Source organism: Mytilus californianus, unplaced genomic scaffold, assembly GCF_021869535.1.
Source record: "Mytilus californianus isolate M0D057914Y unplaced genomic scaffold, xbMytCali1.0.p SCAF_4, whole genome shotgun sequence".
NCBI lineage: Eukaryota > Metazoa > Mollusca > Bivalvia > Mytilida > Mytilidae > Mytilus > Mytilus californianus.
Window position 1 is genome coordinate 119,284,186 of NW_026262690.1, and position 21,582 is coordinate 119,305,767.

Consider the following 21,582-nt stretch of genomic DNA (forward strand, 5'->3'; position numbering starts at 1 on the left):
CCTGATAATGTCTTTCATGTTCTCACTACTGTAGACCGTATACTGTCTACCATGTTTTTCACTACTGTAGACCTTATACAGTCTACCATGTTCTCTCTATTGTAGACCTAATGTCAACCATGTTCTCACTATTGTAGACCTAATAATATCTACCATGTTGTCACTATTGTAGACCGTAAACTGTCTATCATGTTTTTCACTACTGTAGACCTAATAATGTCTACCATATTCTCACTCCTGTAGACCTAATACTGTCTACCATGTTCTCACTATTGTAGACCTTATGATGTCTACCATGTTCTCACTACTGTAGACCTAATACTGTCTAACATGTTCTCAGTATTGTAGATCTAATACTATCTACCATGTTCTCACTACTGTATACCTAATACTGTCTAACATGTTCTCACTATTGTAGACCTAATACTGTCTACTATGTTCACTATTGTAGATCTGATACTGTCTACCATGTTCTCACTACTGTAGACCTAAAACTGTCTGCCATGTTCTAATTGTAGATCTAATAATGACTACCATGTTCTCCCTACTGTATACCTTATAATGTCTACCATATTCTCACTACTGATGACCTAAAAATGTCTACCATGTTCTCACTATTTTAGACCTTATACTGTCTACCATGTTCTCACTATTGTAGACCTTATACTGTCTACCATGTTCTCACTTTTGTAGACCTTATAATGTCTACCATGTTCTCTCTCCTGTAGACCTAATACTGTTTACCATGTTCTCACTACTGTAGACCTAATAATGTCAACCATGTTCTCACAACTGTAGACTTTATAATGTCTACTATGTTCTCACTAATGTAGACCTATTAATGTCTACCATGTTCTCACTACTGTAGACATGATGTTTATCATGTTCTCACTACTGTAGACGTAATACTGTCTACCATGTTCTCACTACTGTATACCTTAAAACGTCTACCGTGTTCTCACTACTGATGACCTAAAAATGTCTACCATGTTCTCACTACTGTATACCTTATAATGTCTACCATGTTCTCAATACTGATGACCTAAAAATGTGTACAAGTTCTCACATCTGTAGACCTAATAATGTCTACCATGTTCTCACTAATATAGACCTAATTATGTCTACCATGTTCTCACTAATATAGACCTAATTATGTCTACCATGTTCTCACTACTGTAGACCCAATAATGTCAACCATGTTCTCACTACTATAGACCTAATACTGTCTACCATGTTATCATTAGTGTAAACCTTATAATGTCTACCATGTTCTCACTTTTGTAGACCTAATACAGTCTACCATAACAGTGTCTTCAATGTTCTCACTACTGTAGACCTAGTAATGCCTACCATGTTCTCACTATTGTATACTGAATAATGTCTACCATGTTCTCCCTTCTGTAGACCTAACAATGTCTACCATGTTCTCACTACTGTAGACCTAAGGTAGCAATACACAGTTAGGATAAAAACTTAAAATTGATACTCATAATTTTTAACCACCCTCTCTCCCTTCCTTTCTAACAAAAAAGGCTTAATATTTGTGTATATTTATGGAATGAGCACCTTCCATAGATTTGATTTCCAATAGTCGTAATGGTGAAATATCTCTTTTTGGTGTAACCATGGCAACAATCTGCATTCATTTGATTCAAAATATTGCAAAAAGGGGGATGAAAATGTCTCAAAAGTCTCCAAAATTTGGTCCAAAGGAGAATTTCAATCCAGTAGAAGGGGACCTTTCCTGAAAACATACACATTCATCTACCAAGAGGTCTCAAACAATCATTTGCATTTTTGCTCATTTTTCCATAAAATTGAATTGAAAAGATCGAGGGTCAAATCTTTGTTGAAAACACTACAATAATTTCTGGACCTATGGACGGTACGGATGTGAAGATATGGACTGTCAAACAGACAAATGGTCTATAAAACATGCTAAAAACAATCTAAATATTCATATAAACCCAATTAGAAGGTTATAACTATCTAAAAATCAATTTTATTCTACAAACATTTTCATATTTAAAAGAAATCACCATGGCCAAAATGCGAAACTAAACTTCTAAGTGTGTATTGCTACCTAATACTGACAACCATATAGACCTTATAATGTTTATCATGTTCTCCCTACTGTAGACCTAATACTGTCAACCATGTTCTCACTATTGTAGACCTTATAATTTCAACCATGTTCTGACTACTGTAGACCGTATACTGTCTACCATGTTTTTTCACAACTGTAAACCTTATACTGTCTTCCATGTTCTCACTATTGTAAACCTGATAATGTCTTTCATGTTCTCACTACTGTAGACCGTATACTGTCTACCATGTTTTTCACTACTGTAGACCTTATACAGTCTACCATGTTCTCTCTATTGTAGACATAATGTCAACCATGTTCTCACTATTGTAGACCTAATAGTATCTACCATGTTCTCACTATTGTAGACCGTAAACTGTCTATCATGTTTTTCACTACTGTAGACCTTATACTGTCTACCATGTTTTTCACTAGTGTAGACCTTATACTGTCTCCCATGTTCTCACTACTGATGACCTTATAATGTCTACCATTTTCTCACTATTGTATACCTAATAATGTCTACCATGTTCTCACTACTGTAGACCTTATAATGTCTACCATGTTCTCACTACTGTAGACCTTATAATGTCTACCATGTTCTCACTACTGTAGATCTATTTTGTCTACCATGTTTTCACTCCTGTACACCTAATACTGTCTACCATGTTCTCACTACTGTAGACCTAATAATGTATACCATGTTCTCCCTACTGTAGACCTAATACTGTCAACCATGTTCTCACTATTGTAGACCTTATAATTTCAACCATGTTCTGACTACTGTAGACCGTATACTGTCTACCATGTTTTTCACAACTGTAAACCTTATACTGTCTTCCATGTTCTCACTATTGTAAACCTGATAATGTCTTTCATGTTCTCACTACTGTAGACCGTATACTGTCTACCATGTTTTTCACTACTGTAGACCTTATACAGTCTACCATGTTCTCTCTATTGTAGACCTAATGTCAACCATGTTCTCACTATTGTAGACCTAATAATATCTACCATGTTCTCACTATTGTAGACCGTAAACTGTCTATCATGTTTTTCACTACTGTAGACCTTATACTGTCTACCATGTTTTTCACTAGTGTAGACCTTATACTGTCTCCCATGTTCTCACTACTGATGACCTTATAATGTCTACCATTACCTCACTATTGTATACCTAATAATGTCTACCATGTTCTCACTACTGTAGACCTTATAATGTCTACCATGTTCTCACTACTGTAGATCTTATAATGTCTACCATGTTCTCACTACTGTAGACCTTATAATGTCTACCATGTTCTCACTACTGTAGACCTATTTTGTCTACCATGTTTTCACTCCTGTACACCTAATACTGTCTACCATGTTCTCACTACTGTAGACCTAATAATGTATACCATGTTTTCACTCCTGTAGACCTAATAATGTATACCATGTTTTCACTCCTGTAGACCTAATAATGTATACCATGTTTTCACTCCTGTAGACCTAATATTGTCTACCATGTTTTCACTCCTGTAGACCTAATACTGTCTACCATGTTTTCACTACCGGTGACCTTATAATGACTACCATGTTCTCCCTTCTGTAGACCTTATATTGTCAATCATGTTCTCACTACTGTAGACCTTATCACGACTCGTACTGATATCAGGTCAGGTGATAATATTAACAGCACCAATTTTACTGCATCATTAGCACATTACAATAATGTCTCTACAGTGTTGCTCGAGGCCAAACACTGTGGAATTTTTTTTTTAGTATCGTTTTTCGTGGACTTCATTGAGAAAGTTGAACAACGAATATAACTGTTTTACGAATTTTGATTTCCTATGGGCTTATATGAAAAATTTGGCAAAACCATGAAATCAAGAATCTACGAAAATTGAAACACTAAAATATATGAATCATCAGTATTTAAAAACACAAAATATAAAATTGTGGATTCATTTATTTTCGTGGGTATCAATTTTCGTGGATGAGGAAAACTTGCATTGTCGTGGATATTTGATTTCGTTTTTTGACAATCTCTGCATACAAAGCCTATTGAAAAATTGTAATTCGTTGAACATTTGAATTCATGGTTAACCTGTATCCACGAAATCCATGAAAATTGGTATCCAACGAATAATAATGAATCCACAGTACAAGCGTTGTATATCTTATCAAACCTTAAAGATGAAAGTTAGCGAACAAATTCGTTTTGTTGAAATATAATAAGAAATTTATCTTCATTTAATTTGTTAAAACATCAATACGCACTACAAGATATTTCATTGATCCAATTATGGCGCCCATTGATGAGAATAGTAATCATTCATAAGAAAACATATATTTCCATTAAACAAAAATAAAATCTTTGATTAACAATGCCTAATTAGAATGAGAAGACAAATAATTACAAAAAGAAACGAAACATAAACATGTAAGAATAAATAATTAAAATTTTCCAAAGTTAAGGAAATTGTTTTGGACATAATTTGTCAAGAAGATAAAAAAAGATTTTTTTTCATTCAACATATTTATCAAGTTATAGTAAATATTTATTTCTTCGATTTCCATTAAAGTTAAGTATGTCCAAGTTGGAGGCAAAATCTACAAAAAAATCAAATTTAGTCCTTAACATTAATATGTTTATTAATATTGAGAACATTGAATTTGATTTACATATCCAGCACTGCAATTTTTTTTAAATGATAGCATAGTAAGCATGTAAACATAAGTGATTTATTTAGTCGAAGTCTGTCTTCCTAGGCACAAACAACTTAACCAAAGAAACATATCGTTTTAAACTAAGACTACTTCTCTATCATAGAACTACATGTTTCAATATTTATGCATTTTCCTAACAATAAATCCAAAAGTCTTTTCAACATAAATGCAGCTTTCCTAAAAATCGAAGCATATGTGATAACTATACTACACTAACAGAGTATTCTTTACAATAAACCATATCTCTCTACTATAGTAACATACCTGATTATAATAGGCTTTCAATATCAAACTGTCAATGTAACACGAATCAAAATAAACTAAGCACATGTTTAAAACTTAAAATTGCATTAATGACAGACTTTAAAGCATTTAAAAAATGTTTAAAATTAAAGTTCTAACTTTAATTTCAATCTACTTTCTGACTGGAATGTTGATAAATCATAGCAGCTATAGCACCAAAACCTAAAGAAGAGGCTATGATTAAAGCCGACCTGCCCCTCTTGTCACATCTATTATAGTCTGCTCCTCTGTCCAACAACATTTTCACTATTTTTGTATGCCCATGTCTACAAGCCTTCATTAAAGGTGACTGACCATCATCATCACATTTATTATAGTCTGCGCCTCTGTCCAACAACATCTTCACTATTTCTGTATGCCCATGTCTACAAGCCTTCATAAAAGGTGACTGTCCCGTCCTGTCACATTTATTATGGTCTGCTCCCCTGTCTAACAACATTGTTACTATTTCCATATGACCATGTTCACAAGCCTTCATAAAAAGTGACGGATTATCATCATCACATTTATTATAGTCTGCTCCCCTGTCTAACAACATTTTCACTATTTCTGTGTAACCATGTTCGCAAGCCTTCATTACAGGTGACTGACCATCATCATCACATTTATTATAGTCTGCTCCTCTGTTTAACAGCATGTTTACTATTTCTGTATAACCATGATCACAAGCCTTCATTAAAGTTGATTGTCCCGTCCTGTCACATTTATAATGGTCTGCTCCCCTGTCTAACAACATTTTCACTATTTCTGTGTAACCATGTTCACAAGCCTTCATTAGAGTTGACTGACCCGTCCAGTCACATTTATTATGGTCTGCTCCCCTGTCTAACAACATTGTAACTATTTCCATATGACCGTGTTCACAAGCCTTCATAAGAGATGACTGCTCACTCCTGTCACATTTATTATAGTCTGCTCCTCTTTCTAACAACATCTTCGCTATTTCTGTATGGCCATGTCTACAAGCCTTCATTAGAGGTGTCTTGTCACTCCTGTCACATTTATTACAGTCTGCTCCTTTATCCAACAAAATCCTCACTATTTCTGTATGACAATATTTACAAGCCCTTATAAGGAGTGAATGATCTCTCTTGCCACATCTATTATAGTCTGCTCCGCTGTCCAATAACGTTTTCACTATTTCTGTATGACCATGTTCACAAGCATTCATTAACGGTGACTGATTATCTTCATTACATTTATCACATTCTGCTCTGCTGTTTAACAACATCTTCACTATTTCTGTATGACCATATTTACAGGCCTTCATTAGAGGTGACTGACCATCATCATCACATTTATTACAGTCTGCTCTTCTGTCTAACAACATCTTCACTATTTCTATATGACCATATTTACAAGCCTTTATAAGAGGTGACTTACCAACAAAGTCAAATTTATTACAGTCTGCTCCTCTGTCCAACAACATCTTCACTATTTCTGTATGACCAAGTTCACAAGCATTCATTAAAGGTGACTGATCATTTGTATTACATTTATTACAGTCTGCTCCCCTGTCTAATAACATCTCCAATATTTCTATATGACCATTCTCACAAGCATACATTACTGGTGACTGACCATCACTATCTAATTTATTACAGTCTGCTCCTTTTTCTAACAATATCTTCACTATTTCTATTTGACCATGTTCACAAGCATGCATTACAGGTGACTGGCCATTCCTGTTGCGTTTATTACAGTCTGCTCCTCTGTCTACCAACATCTTCACTATTTCTGTATGCCAATATTGACAAGCGTATAATACAGGTGAATAACCATATTCATTGCATTTATTGTATTCTGCTCCATTGTCTAACAACAACTTTACTATATCTGTATGACCATATTCACAAGCCTCCATTACAGGTGACTCGCCATGACAATCACATTTATTGCAGTCTGCTCCATTGTCTAACAACATCATGACTATTTCTGTATGACCATGTTCACAAGCCTTCATAAGAGGGGACTTATCATTAAAGTCACACTTATTACAGTCGACTTCATTGTCTAACAACATTGTTACTATTTCTGTGTGCCCATGTTCACAAGCCTTCATTACAGGTGATTGACCAACTTCATCACATTTATTACAGTCTGCTCCTTTGTCTAACAACATCTTAACTATTTCTGTATGACCATCTACACAAGCCATCATTACAGGTAACTGACAAGAATCATCACATTTATTACAATCTGCTTCTCTGTCTAACAATATCTTAACTATTTCTGTATGGCCATGTTCACAAGCCTTCATAAGAGGGGACTTACCATTAAAGTCACACTTATTACAGTCTGTCTCTCTGTCTAGCAACATCTTTACTATTTCTGTATGGCCATGTTCACAAGCCTTTATTACAGGTGATTGATCCCTCCAGTTACATTTATTGCAGTCTACTCCTCTGTCTAACAACATCTTTACTATTTCTGTATGGCCATGTTCACAAGCATACATTAGAGGTGATTGATCACCACAATCACATTTATTACAGTCTACTCCTTTGTCTAATAACATCTCTACTATTTCTAAATAACCATGTTCACAAGAATACATTAAGGCTGACTTCCCCTGCCATCCTCTCTTATTACAGTCTGCTCTTCTATTTAACAAGATCCTTACTATTTCTGTATGACCATGTTCGCAAGCATTCATTAGAGGTGAATGATTATGATCATTACATGTATTACAGTCTGCCCCCCTGTCTAACAACATCTTTACTATTTCTGTATAACCATGTTTACAAGAATACGTTAATGCTGACTGACCATTCGAGTCATATTTATTACAGTCTGCTTCTTTGTCTAACAACATCTTCACTATTTCTGTATGACCATGTTCACAAGCATACATTAAAACTGACTGACCATACCTGCCACATTTATTACAGTCTATTCCCCAATCTAACAACATCTTTACTATTTCTGTATGACCATGTTCGCAAGCCTTTGTAAAAGATGAATTACCATACTCGTCACATTCATTACAGTTGGCTCCTTTGTCTAACAACATCTTTACTATTTCCGTATGACCATGCTCACTAGCATACATTACAGGTGACAAGCCATACACGTCGCATGTGTTACAGTCCGCTCCTCTGTTTAACAACATCTTTACTATCTCTGTATAACCATGTTCACAAGCCTTCATAAGAGGTGACTGATCCATCTTCCAATCACATCTATTGTAGCCTGCTCCACTATTTAACAATAGATTCACTATTTCTGTATGACCATATTCACAAGCAGACATTACAGATGAATGACCATCATCATCACATTCATTACAGTCTGCGCCTCTGCCTAACAACATCTTGACTATTTCTGTTTGCCCATGTTTACAAGCCTTCGTTAAAGGTGAGTCACCAAGGCTGTCACATTTGTTACAGTCTGCTCCTCTGTCTAACAACATCTTTACTGTTTCTGTATGACCATTTATACAAGCCTTCATTAAAGATGACCGACCAGACACGTCAAATTTATTGTAGTCTATTCCTATGTCCAACAACATCTTTACTATTTCTGTATGGCCATGTTCACAACCATACATTAAGGGTGACAGACTATAGCCGTCACACTTATTGTAGTCTGCTCCTCTGTCTAACAACATCTTAACTATTTCTGTATGACCATGTTTACAAGCTATCGTTAAAGGTGAATTACTATACCCATCACATCTATTACAGTCTGCTCGTCTGTCCAACAACATCTTTACTATTTCTGTATGGCCATTTTCACAAGCCAGCATTACAGGTGACTTATCATATCCATCACATCTATTACAGTCTGCTCCTCTGTCCAACAACATCTTAACTGTTTCTGTATGACCTTGTTCACAAGCCAGCATTACAGGTGACTGATATTTCAGCCCATCACATCTATCAAATTCTGCTCCTCTATCTAACAACATATTTACTATTTCTATGTGACCATGTTTACAAGCATACATTACAGGTGACTGAGTGATCTTGTCACATTTATTACAATCGGCTCCTATGTCTAACAGCATCTTTACTATTTCTATATGACCACGTTCGCACGCCTTCAGTATAGGTGACTGACATTTATCATCAAATTTATTATAGTCTGCTCCTCTCTCTAACAACTCTTTAACTATATCTATGTAACCATGTTTACAAGCAATCATTATTGGTGACTGATCGTTAGATGTACATCTGTTTACATTTACACCATGATCACAACACCACCTGACCAATGAAGTGTCTCCTATATGACAACAATGTAATAAAGAAGTTTCATAGGTGTCATTATCATAACACATCATTGAAAAGGGGTTTTTAAATCGGTTTTCTTCATCACAAATATTTGCCAGTTGTCTCTGATAAGATATATCTTGTGTTTTTATATAGCAGAGAAATTTATTTCTGAACTGAGGTATCTTCATATTGATGTTACTAAACACATCCTGTAATTTTCCATTTGACCAGTCATCAATCATTTTCTGTATGTACATCTGATGATACTCTGTAGGTATAATAGTAATAAACTGATCCGTGTCATCCTTTCTTTCTAATAAAAATCTTTCCTTAATCAAACCACTGTCTGCGTTCCTTATCAAGCAAGATATTATCTTTTGTCCATAGATCTTAACAAGAAAGTCAAATATTTTATCATGTAAAATTTTATACATGTTTTGTTCTTTCTTTATAAATGTATATGTGAGTGATTCAAGTTCATCTTTAAATAAAAGTCTTGACGTTCCCCGGTTTAATCTACATGCCTCACATGTGTTCTCAATAATGTCCATGGTTTCTTTATTCACCTTTTCTGTAAGCATTTCTGCTTTCAATTTGTTGTTAAACATGATACATAAAGCCAAAGAACAATATTTAAAAAGATGCCCCTCCTTCATAAAATTATCAATCTCTGCTTCATAAACTGAATAAGGATTCTGAAAGAAATCTGTAATCATACGTTCAGGCTTATCATGGTACAATTTACATAAAAGAGGAAAACAGTCATAAATATCATGATAGTCACTTATCTCAGAGGCTTTTGCATTGAGATACAATTGCGCTATTGATTTCTTTTCAGTTTCTGACAAGCAAATGTTCTTTGATAACATGTTACATACACATGACTTAAAAACTGATAAAGATTCAAACTTTTCATCTTGGTACACTTGTAACCGACATGCTGCAAGTATTTTTGTATTTTTCATCGGATTTTCCTTTATATTGTTAAGTATTGGTTTCCAACTTTTAATGTCACTCTTGTCAACTGAAAAGTTTCCACATAAATCATCAACAACAAACAATGTTTCTTTTTTAGGATTGTTAAACCTCAGAATGTCGCCTGGCTCTGTCACCATAAGTACATCATATCCTTCTCCTCTCATTTGTAAAGCTACATGTCTCAGTGTTGCTGTCTTCCCTACACCAGAGCTAGCCGTGATCGTTACAAAATTATTTTCCTTGATACATTTAAGTACGTACTGGGCAGCTCGTGTATTTATAAACATGGTATCATCATTGTCCTTCCAATCTTTTAGTGTGTCATTAATTCTTTCTGAAATAATAAATGAGGGGAAAGTTTATTATTACTGACATAGAAATATCTGGATACAATTGTTTATCATTTCATTATATAAAAAGCACAAATTAAGTTTTCATCCAGACAAGGAAATCTTTCTTTACAGGAATTTCAATTTTAAAATTTGTGTTGAAGTTTTGCTTAATGCCTATAGCTGTTTTGTTTATATATTCTAGACATTTAAGTATTTTGACCATATAGATTAATAAACTCATCATAGATACAATGATTGAAATTTGTATTTGCGCTAGACCCGCGTTTCGTCTACAAAAAAACTCATCAATCACGCTCGAATCAAAAAAGTTAAAAAGACTAAATAAAGTACGAAGTTGAAAACATTTAATACTGCCGAGAGAAGACAAAAAACATTTACACCCTGCAGATCAAGACGATATTATAAAGTGAGAAGCTTGTTTCCTTTTAGGTAAATATGGTGTACGGCAGTCATATGAATGTAACGCTATTAAAAGAAGATAAAGATCTTCTAAAACACTTTTAAAAACTGGTATGACTTCAAAAGGTTTTGTTATTACTTCACTAAGCACCGGGAGCTAGCAAATCATCCTTTACAACCAAAAGTTAAGGTAAACGCAGGAAAGCAATGGTACTTTGTGGAAGAAATGCCATGCATCAATAACATTAGTGATGAAATTTAATTCGAACTTTGGTGGATAGTTGTCTCATCGGCAATCATACCATATCTCCTTATTTATGTAATATATTTTGTGATCTACAATTATCAGATGTTTTATAATTCCTGTATAATTTTAAATAATACATGTTCATGTTTGTGTACTTTATTAAGTAGGACAAGTGTAATGCTTATAATTCAACCTGACGCCAAAATAATATATACTTTACTAAAACCACAAATTTCTCTATTCGTCTCCTTTCACGGAATTCATTTGGTTGTTCAGACTATTTTCTTGTGAAAGATTCACACAGCTACAAGTATTTTGCACTGAATTAATGGTAAACCTTAAAGGCTATTACTTATACATGTTACTCTGTCATTTTGCTATTGCTGCCAAACCAAAAAAAAATCACGTAATATCATTTCCGCAATGTACACAAGCAATTACATGTTTATTCAGTTTTCTACGTAATTGAGTTAAAAATCAATTGTTAGCAAGAATTCAAGTTGCAGACTGCCTTAAAATGCTGAAGCAATAATTTATTTAGATAATAATATTTCCAGATTTGACATTCTCATTAATCTGAAATCCAATGGTTTCTTTGAAGAGTTTTGACATGACCTATCATTTAAAGGTATTAAGATGACCTCCTAGGATTGCTTTCTACCATCCTATGAATTAACCTGACCTCCTATGTTTAAACCTCACATTCAAAAGTGCTAATCTGACATCCCATTTCATATTCCTTTACATCCAAAATTATGAGCTTGACCTTCCTTGTTAACCTCTAGTCAAGTAATCAATCTATCAGCAATGAATAGATGGTGTATTCCATTCCAAGAAATCAATTAAAATCTGATCTCTCAATAATTTGTGTACCCCATGTCCCCTCAAACTTTTTACCTCTACTATTCCAAGTCACAGTATCCTCCTGAACAGTCTTCAATATTTCCATTTCCTTTGTTACTTTCCTATGGTCAACCTGTAATATCTCATGGGCTTTCTTTACTTCTGTATGGTCATCCTGTAATATCTCATGGGATTTCTTTACTTCGGCATGGTGTTCTTGTAATAATTCATGAGATTTTTTCGTTTCAGTATGTGACAGTTTCAGACTTTCAAATGATTCTCTTAGCTCTCGGATTTCATTATAAGAATGTTTGATTGCCATCATTATTTCTTTGTTGGTTTGATCTAATGGTTTGGTTTTTAGATGATCACACTCCTGCTTCATTTGCTGCCCACCTAGTCTATCTATAGTCTATAAAATATAGAACGATACTTTTCACGTAATATTTATAGTTTTACACAATATTTATTTCCGCAATTATTTTATGATTTATTTCGCTTTTGTTATTCTCGATCAATTCAAAAAAACTTGCAGGTTCACTAGGGACAATTTAGATTTTCGTCTTCGATAAGAACCAATAATCAATTGCATCATCTAACAGCTCACACAGCTCTCATAGACAAAATTAACCTGATTAGTAGCTTTTGGTAAAGTAGTATTGATTTATTATTATAGAGTAATACCACCTTTGTTTTCCCCAATTAGTCTTTGTTACATTGATACATTTCATAAAAGTGTTTCAAATAATAAAAAACTTGGCATGTGAGAAGTTTTATTCTGTTCAGTACTACAGTAAAAATTTCTCGTTACATTTCATTCCATATAAGATTATAACTGTCACCGGAATTAACCGATCACATTTTCACCCCTTTTTACTGTTTACAAGGCTAAGTTACCATGTCACCAGAAGTTTCCAAAATATTTGATGGAAACACCAACTAAAAAAGAATGGTGTTTTGAGACACCCAAAATATATGTGTATGGCTCACGTGGCAATGAAATGCAAAGTTCATTTCCTAGCTTCAAAGCAAGGTTTAATCCATCATTTTTTACATAAGAAAATGCCTGTACCAAGTCAGAAATATGACAGTTGTTATCCATTCGTTTGATGTGTTTGATCTTTAGATTTTGCCATTTGATTAGGGACTTTCCGTTTTGAATTTTCCTCGGATTTCAGTATTTTTTTTATTTTACTTTTTTCCAAAAAACTAAGATTTGAAAACTTTTTAAAATGTTGAATTGAGTGTTACACGTACCGAAATTGCTTTATTAGAGATTTCCAATAAAATGACATACGTACCTAACTCGACGTACGCACGTAACGGGACCGGTTATTGCTAACCTATTAATTTTGTTAAATGCGTCATTCAAGTTTTAACTCAGTATTCCTAAACTATAAAACCCATTCAGGATAAATTTTATCAATATCAAGTATTTCTAAGATAATGAAAAACGAAAGAAATCATCATTTTTATATATCACGTGATTATTGAGATTCCCGCCAAAACGTCACTGTCATAAGACCACGTATATACACGTATCTTTACCTATCATACGATTTGAGTTGTCTTTCATGGTTTTGACCATGACTTTGTTCTTTTATATACTTTGCAAATGAACCTTTTATTATTTAATATTTGACATGCTTTTATTTGACGTTATCAGATTGGTGTCCCTTTTTCCTTTCGTCCCTTTATGTTTTATAACATTTAATTTCCTGGGTATTTATTATATGACAGAGATTTTTCTAGCAATTTCAGAAATATCGAATTCAAAGTGTTAGTCAGAATTTGTCTCTGTTAAAGTTGATAACTGGGATTGCATCATACTTTATTAAGCATCATTTCAAACGATCTCTTCTTCTGTGGTTAATCTTGTTTATTTATAATCTCCGATTTTTTCCCCAAGGGAAAACGTTCGACAAAGGGATGTGTATATTTAAAAATAATTAATACAGGTCTTGTACTTCTTTAAATTTTAATAGTTGACATACACTTTTCTTTCAAATAAAAGTCAACTAACATAAAAAAAAAAGAATTTTGTAATTAATAATGATATATGTAAATAAATGTGTACACCAATTCGTTATATAGATTGTAATTTTGAAGGTGTACTTGATTAGCAATTGATGACTAATCTGCATATAAACATTGACCGCTGTGGATAGTAAAATATCAATTAATAGTTCATAGTAATTGGCTAAATAATTTCCTGTCCCAGGTATCTCTGATTAAAAGTGGACGAAAATGCCAATTTATACACTTTTAAGACAACTATATTGCCACTTCAGTCTTTACAGTAATTTTCGTTTTAAAATGTACTTTTGATAAGTAAGGCTTGATATTGTCATAGTTGTTTTTGGATTAAGACAACTCTTACTAATCCAATTAGAAGTTGATTCTAAAACTATCACATATTGATTGATTTAAGCAAAAAATTTTAGTTTCAATTGTTGTCTCGCATTAGAGGTATATATTTATATATAAAAGTTAAACTCTACGACATATCCATGCATATGATCACCATTAAAGGTGATACACGGCTGAAAACACATTTTATATCAATAATTACTTTGAATATGTATATATGTGTAGACCAAGCTCTCTGAAGGAAGGTCTTTACAGGTTGTTCTTATGTCGTGCTGTTGCACTACTGTCCCAGGCTTAGGGGGTGGGGGTTGAGCACTCATTCTTTATGTGCCTGTCCCATGTCAGGAGCCTGTGGTTCACTTGATGTCGTTGGTTCATATCTGTTATATTTGTTTTTCGTAACTTGTTTTGTTTTAAATAAGGCTGGTAGTTTTCTCAATTGAATTGTTTCATATTTTTCAAGTTGGTTCCTTTTATAGTCGACTATACGGTATGGATTTTTCTCATTGATGAAGGCCGTACGGTTGCCTATCATTGCTTACATCAACTTCATTTCTTATTGGCAATCATACCATATCTCCTTATTTTTTTGGGTTTTTTTTTTTTTAATTAAATACGTTTAATATTCTCAGGTAATTTAACATTTAAGAATCAGCTTTCAGTACCTGGGGGTCCTTTAAGATCGGTACTCTGTGTCTTTCATCATTAAAATGTAATTGTTTTGAGCTTGATTCAATATTGATTAGTTGAGCTATTTCCAACTGAATTTTACAGGTTTTTTTTTCTTATATTGTGCTGTTACACCAGAGTGTTGAGCGCTGGTAAACGCGTTTAATCAGGCCAAATTCTATATAGGCTTTTCCAAGTCAGATGCTTTCAATTCAGTGGATGTCGTTGGTTACTTTCTGTCATTTTTGTGTTAATTTTACTCTTGTAAAAATGTTTATTTTCGTTTGAAAAGTTTACATTTTCAAAGTTAATGCCTTATATACTAGTATCTGATAATACGGTATGAGTATTTGCTTATTGTTGACGACAGCCCGAGCCACTGTAGTCGTAATTCACACTATTTGGACTCTGTTTGATAGTTTGTCCCCAGGAGTGTAAGGAATAAATCGAAAAAAGAATGCATGCTATGCATGCTAAGCATACTAATGCTTTTGAAGAGAACAGTGAAAATATTTGTTGAACGGACAGACTAGCGGACGGACAGACAGGGTGATTGTAATATGAGTGCGGGTACAATATTTTGTCAGTGTATGTATCTTAGATGCTAGTGGTAAGGAAGTCTGGATCAAAACGGGGTAATCTTTACTTGTTAAAAAATATTTTTTACTATTTAGAATAATAATTGCATGCCTACTGGATATTAGTAAAATAGCAAGTCACAAGGATAATGGAAGCTGTGAAACACCATTTTACAATAAAAACTACGCTTTTAGATACAAAGAAACAAGGAGAAAATCAAACAAATTATGCAACAAAAAGTGATATCAAAACAAAACAAGTGTTGCTAGAATAATAATATATGCACTTAAAGCATAAAATATATAAACAGGTTTTTTTTAAATATGGAATTGACTGGTAGCAGGTCTGCCTCGATTACGGGTTCAATTATTTTGTTGAACAATTCGATCCAGCGAATCGCTATCATTTCATCATCCTTAATATATATGTAATATTTATCGCTGGATATAAGACATACATCAGTATCATCATCATCATAGATATTATCGCTTGAGGCTTAATCTTCGTCGTATTTATTATAGCTTGTGAGTTTTACAGCTTGAGGCTAAATTCTTATCTGATATTTTAGCCAATTTATGTCGAGAACTTATTTTATGCATGCATGTCTTTGCTACATAATTTTTATAAATGTCCAAGTTAAAGCCAATAGAGATCATAGAAGTATGTTTATCAAATGATCATGTCTACTCATAATTAAAACAGTAAGAAAGGGATTGACTCGTCCGACTAAAACGAAGCACAAAAAAAGCAATTGCTAGTATTTCAAAATAAACTCCATGTACCGATCTTAGAGTATTCATAGCTACTGAACACTATCTTAAAAACAACTACAACTAATAAATACAGAATAATTATCCAGTCTATAATATCAATCAATTATTTCGTACTGTTACACCACTGTCCCAGGTAAGTGGGCCCTTTAACATATTTAACTCCGCCACATTATGTATTGCGGTGACTATCCCAAGTAAGGAGCCTGTAATTCAGTGGTTATCATTTGTTGCTGTGCTTTCGTTCATTTTTTTGTACATTAATTAGGCCGTTAGTGTTATCGTTTTTGTTGTTTTACATTTGTCATTTTGTGGCCACTTATAGCTGAGTATTCGGTATGGTCTTAGCTCATTGTTGAAGGTCGTACGGTGGCCTATAGTTGTTAATTTCTGTGTCATTTGGTCTCTTGTGAAGAGTTGTCTCATTGGTAATCATACTACATCTTCTTTTTTGTACATACCACAAATTAAGTAAAAAAGTACATAAACACTCTAGAAAAGCAAGACCTTGTGCCATGTCAAAAGCACAGAGTGTCTGTAGGACCATTAGTGTTCATAACTGTATAGCAGATTATATGTGGTTTCTATAAAATGTAATGATAATTTATCAGTAAAAGATACATGATTATTTGATAGTGGGATTATATATAACTAAATAAATAAATATTTATATTAAAAGAAACATCAGAAACAAGAATATGTGTCCATTAGATTACACGCCAGTATCACATTTCCGTGTTAAGTGAGCTCAAAATCCAGGAAAAAATCCAATTCAGTATGTAGTCTTAAACTTTTAAATCTCGTGCGAGATGTCTAATGTTCAAACATTGTTGTTTTTAAAACGTATTTATCAAAGTCAAACGACAATCATTTAATTATTTTTTTGGTGCTATACAATTTGTGATTATGGCCGGATCTAAGATATTTGAAAGAGGGCGAAGTTCCCGATAATTGAATTTATACTGCCGAGCGAAGCAACGCGAAAAAATATTGGACGATTTTATACTAAACATTTGTATAGATAACGTGGAAAATGTGAGATGTTCAAAATTACTTGGCGATCGAAAGGGGGGAGTACGCCCTCTTCCCCCTGTATCTGCAAATGCACGTTTAGGTATACATGATCAAAACCTCGTCCCGTGCATTATTATAATTAAAGACTTAAAAAGTACTTTTGATAAATGTATCAATGATATGAATTTCTGCCCACGTCAAATTATCTTGAATTAAATTATAGAAAAATAATTATTTTTAAAAGTTAGTCGCGTACACCTTTGACATTCGGGTGTGTTGGAATCCACTTTTTAAACGTTAAAACTTATAAAAACAAAAAAAGAGATAACCTTCTCGCTTCGGATTTCATTATTTCAATATTTTCATGCTAAATGTTTACTTGGTAGTTTTTAAAATTCATATGTTGAGAAGAACTGAAATATGGGTCAAGTGAAATGACAAGAAATGATGGGTGTATTTGATTATAAGTTGCTAGCTTATTTATTCCATTAAAATAATTTTGTCAATAAAATCGCTTAAACATTTAATAAAAAAATATTTAAAGATTACAAAAAGTAGTTGGGGTTGATTTTTACATTAAGTTTATATCAGCAAAAAATGCGTGTTCAAAGAGCAAAAAATGCATGCAGTGTATGCTCCCCTCCGTCCTGCTTTGATGCATTAGGACGATATACGTTGAGTTAGGTCGGTTACGTCGAGTAAAGTCATTTTATTGGAAATCTCTATTACACGTTGTATGTAAAAAACAACTTCACAAATATATCATATACCAAATTCATATAATAAAAGACACGTTTAAAAATCTTGACTTGCCTCCTTATTCGGACCTATTTATTAAAGAGATACGACCATCTCAAATTTTCATTACGACCATCCTCATCATTTTTGTTGTTTGAGTTTATGTATCAAATTTTATTTCAATATCAAAGCACTCACGATTAGTATGTATGAAACAAACGGTTTAGCTCGAATAAACCTTTTACTGCACGATAATCGTAAAAGAAAAACTGACCTCCAGAGTTGTCTTCAATTTTCGGCTAACCGTAACTTTACATTACGACCATCCGCTTACCACCGGTGAGTTGAAGCCGAATTCCGAATGCTCTCGCTGCATTGAAGACCGATTAAAGTCCTTCGGCTCTTTGTTCAGGTTGTTGTCTCTTTGACATATTTCCCATTTTCATTCTCAACTTTATGTACACCTTACAATCAGTACATACACCAAATACTGTTGACTTATTGCATATAGCTATATAATATCTGACAAATAGACCAGACCACGAAATTTTATAAGAAGTGCCAAGAATAATAAACAATGCATGTGTACTCTTTAAATGTGCCAGCGTTTCGTTTATATTTTAAACAGGAAACCGTCTAGTTAACATAAACATTAATATAAAAACACAGACACAGACACGCATCTGCAAATATATAATGATGTTTTTTTTATTTTTGTTTGATTCCTTGTCCAAATAAATTTTATAAAATGTGGTAATCATTGTTTTACCTGTTTACACTGATTTTTGTTCCCGGCGTCGCTCCATTGTGTCACTTTTCAGTGTTGACTTTTTTTTTTGAAAACTGAACATGCTTAGCACATACATAACCCATTTCCAGGTAAGAGTCAAATTGATTGTAGCTTGGAGGTGAAATAAATGAGGTTTAGTTATTGCGTTGCAATGTTTGAAGATATTCTATTGTATTGTCTAAGCCATAGCTATAACCATTGTAGCATTGAATAATGAACCATGAAAATTAGTTTAACATCAAATGATGTCGTACATATTAACGAAATCATTCTATAAATCATTGTTGACCAATTTTTAACTGTATCTGAGATATGGACCTAATCCAAAATCTTTAACCACTGATCCATCATACCAAGGTCCGATGGATTTTGTCTGTAGATATTGCAAGGACTAGTATACAAAATAAAGTTATCCTGTTACTCATTATAAATAATAAATCACATGGTAAAAAACTTGTACACCGTACAATAATTCGACCTCTGTCTCCAGCTGTGCTGCATTCCTATGTTTTCCATTCTGCAACTGTCGTAACAGGCGAGACAATAAAACAATCAAAAACATATATATATTCTGTAATTGATTATCATAAGTGTGGTTATGGCCATCAATTAGTATGGTGTCTTATTAATTTATTTCAAATGTCTCAAAAGGTAACTAAAATTCGGTTAACAAATTACATGTATACATACTCCAGTTATATCAGTCCATGCCGTGATGAGGAAACTATTGTCTATCTTGGCTTCATGCAGATGAGCCAGGTAATTCCTGTAATGTTTGATCCTTGCTAAATCTGCAGCTGGTGTCACTTCTATTGCTGAAGGTAAACGATCAAATCCACAAAGAGGAGGGGTCAATGGAGTCAAGTTTCTCAGTAATAGTGTCATCAAAGTCACATCGAATGTTTTAGAATCTGGAACATCTAGATTATACATCAGATAATAAAAGTAACCAGAAGTAATGTGAGTTTAAAAGACTGGCAAAGTCCTTGATATTGATAAACAAACCTATCTCGATGAACAATCTATACAAAACTATATAAAATGAGGAGAGGGGTTCCCTGTACACATCCGAATTCGGATGGTTTGGGGGGCATAAGTGGACTACAATTGCTGAAAAGTGAACAGATTTGTAATTGGTCATCAATCATATCAATACAGTAAATTTCAATATCTATGCTATCGCCTTTTTTGTTCCCAAATTTTTATAGCAGAGCGTGCACCTTTTGTTATTGTAGAAAATATTTATTATTAATGACTAATTTGAGGAGTTAGCTACAGAGACAGCTTATATGTTCTTTAAACTGCATGCCGACGATGCAAATTACTTTACTTCAACATGCTTGATGTTCGATTTATACATGAATTTTATAAACATCAGCTCCTGTTTCTTCAATATCCTGGGCATCTCTACTAAAAGTTTTGCGAGAGTTGCAGATGCAAACAGATTTTTTTTCTTTTTTGAAACCCCAGAAATCGTTTTAATAAAAAAAAAAGTTTCAAGTGGAATGTGCACTGCTTTCGGAGGAGTTGTAAATGGCGGATTTATTAGTCATTTTATGAATTAAATGAAAAGACAAAGTCCATGTTCATTTAAAATGTACTTCGGGTAACGCATTTACGCCCCAATGAATTTACAAAAAGAAGCATTCAATTCTGAATTGGAAAACCCAGAAATCATTTTAATCAAAATGAAAATAGATGTTCAAGTAAATTTTCTAATATAGATTACTAGTATGTGAAAGTTCCGCTGAAATTCATTCCTTTGGATTATTAGAAATTGGTCAAGATAACAAATAAACTAAGGCACAGAAACCCTAATAACTAAATACCCCCAATGTGAAGGTAATATAAGGGTAAATGCAATGGCAAGTCTGGTCAATAAATATGTTGTTCAAAATTAATTGGGAAATTCACCTTGTTCACTGGAGTATAGTCTGGTAATTCATTCATTAAATTTGTGAATATACAATACCAAAGATTCAAAGGAACCTAATTTTAAGACTTTGAAAAAAATGCAGTACTGTTATACCACTTCCACAGGTTTATAGGAGGGTTACTGAAGCTCACAAATATGTTTAATATCACAACAAGCCAGGAACAAGGAGTATTTGTAATTGGTTTGTGTCTTCCTTCATAAATCAAGCCATTCATTTTCCCCTTTTTTGTTTTCAATACCAATTAGACCTATTATTGTGTACTACAGTTTGGGTTTTATTTATTGTTGAAGGCAGTTCTGACATCTTTGGGATATATAGTATATACAGCCTTTTAGGTCTTTGGTGTAGAACTAGTTTGTGGGTTTTATTCACTGTTGAACGCAGCCCTTTGGAGCTTAGTTTAGTATTTAGGTTTTACTCGTTGTTGACCTCAGCCCTTAGTCTTTGGTGTAAAATATGGGTTTAATTCATTGTTGAAGCCAGCCTTTTAGTCTTTGGTATAGTTCATTGGTTTTATTCATTGTTGAAAGCACATACAAGTTTGACTTCATATGACCTTTTCTGATACCAAAAT

The 21,582-nt window shown here is 33.4% G+C and overlaps 2 protein-coding genes across 2 annotated transcripts in view; both read right to left on the minus strand.

The window, feature by feature from the left end:
• LOC127737205 (uncharacterized) overlaps positions 1–21,582 on the minus strand; it is a 544,729-nt gene that overhangs the window by 434,452 nt on the left and 88,695 nt on the right. The window lies entirely within an intron of this gene.
• LOC127699178 (uncharacterized) lies at positions 3,949–19,986 on the minus strand. The gene is made up of 3 exons (XM_052202913.1): positions 19,762–19,986; positions 12,196–12,553; positions 3,949–10,633 (listed from the first exon to the last, which is right to left on the minus strand). Exons 1-3 carry the CDS (start codon positions 19,954–19,956, stop codon positions 5,211–5,213), a joined length of 5,976 nt encoding a protein of 1,991 aa, XP_052058873.1. The 5' UTR covers positions 19,957–19,986; the 3' UTR covers positions 3,949–5,210.

Bases quoted from the DNA above. Each gene is read 5' to 3' on its own strand.
- LOC127699178 (XM_052202913.1), bottom strand. From the start codon at position 19,956: ATGACACTATTACTGAGAAACTTGACTCCATTGACCCCTCCTCTTTGT. The intron at 12,554-19,761 runs GTATGTATACAT...TATATTTTATAG, and splicing joins CATGGACTGATATAACTGGA to ACTATAGATAGACTAGGTGG. The intron at 10,634-12,195 runs GTAAAAAGTTTG...TTATTATTTCAG, and splicing joins TGTGACTTGGAATAGTAGAG to AAAGAATTAATGACACACTA.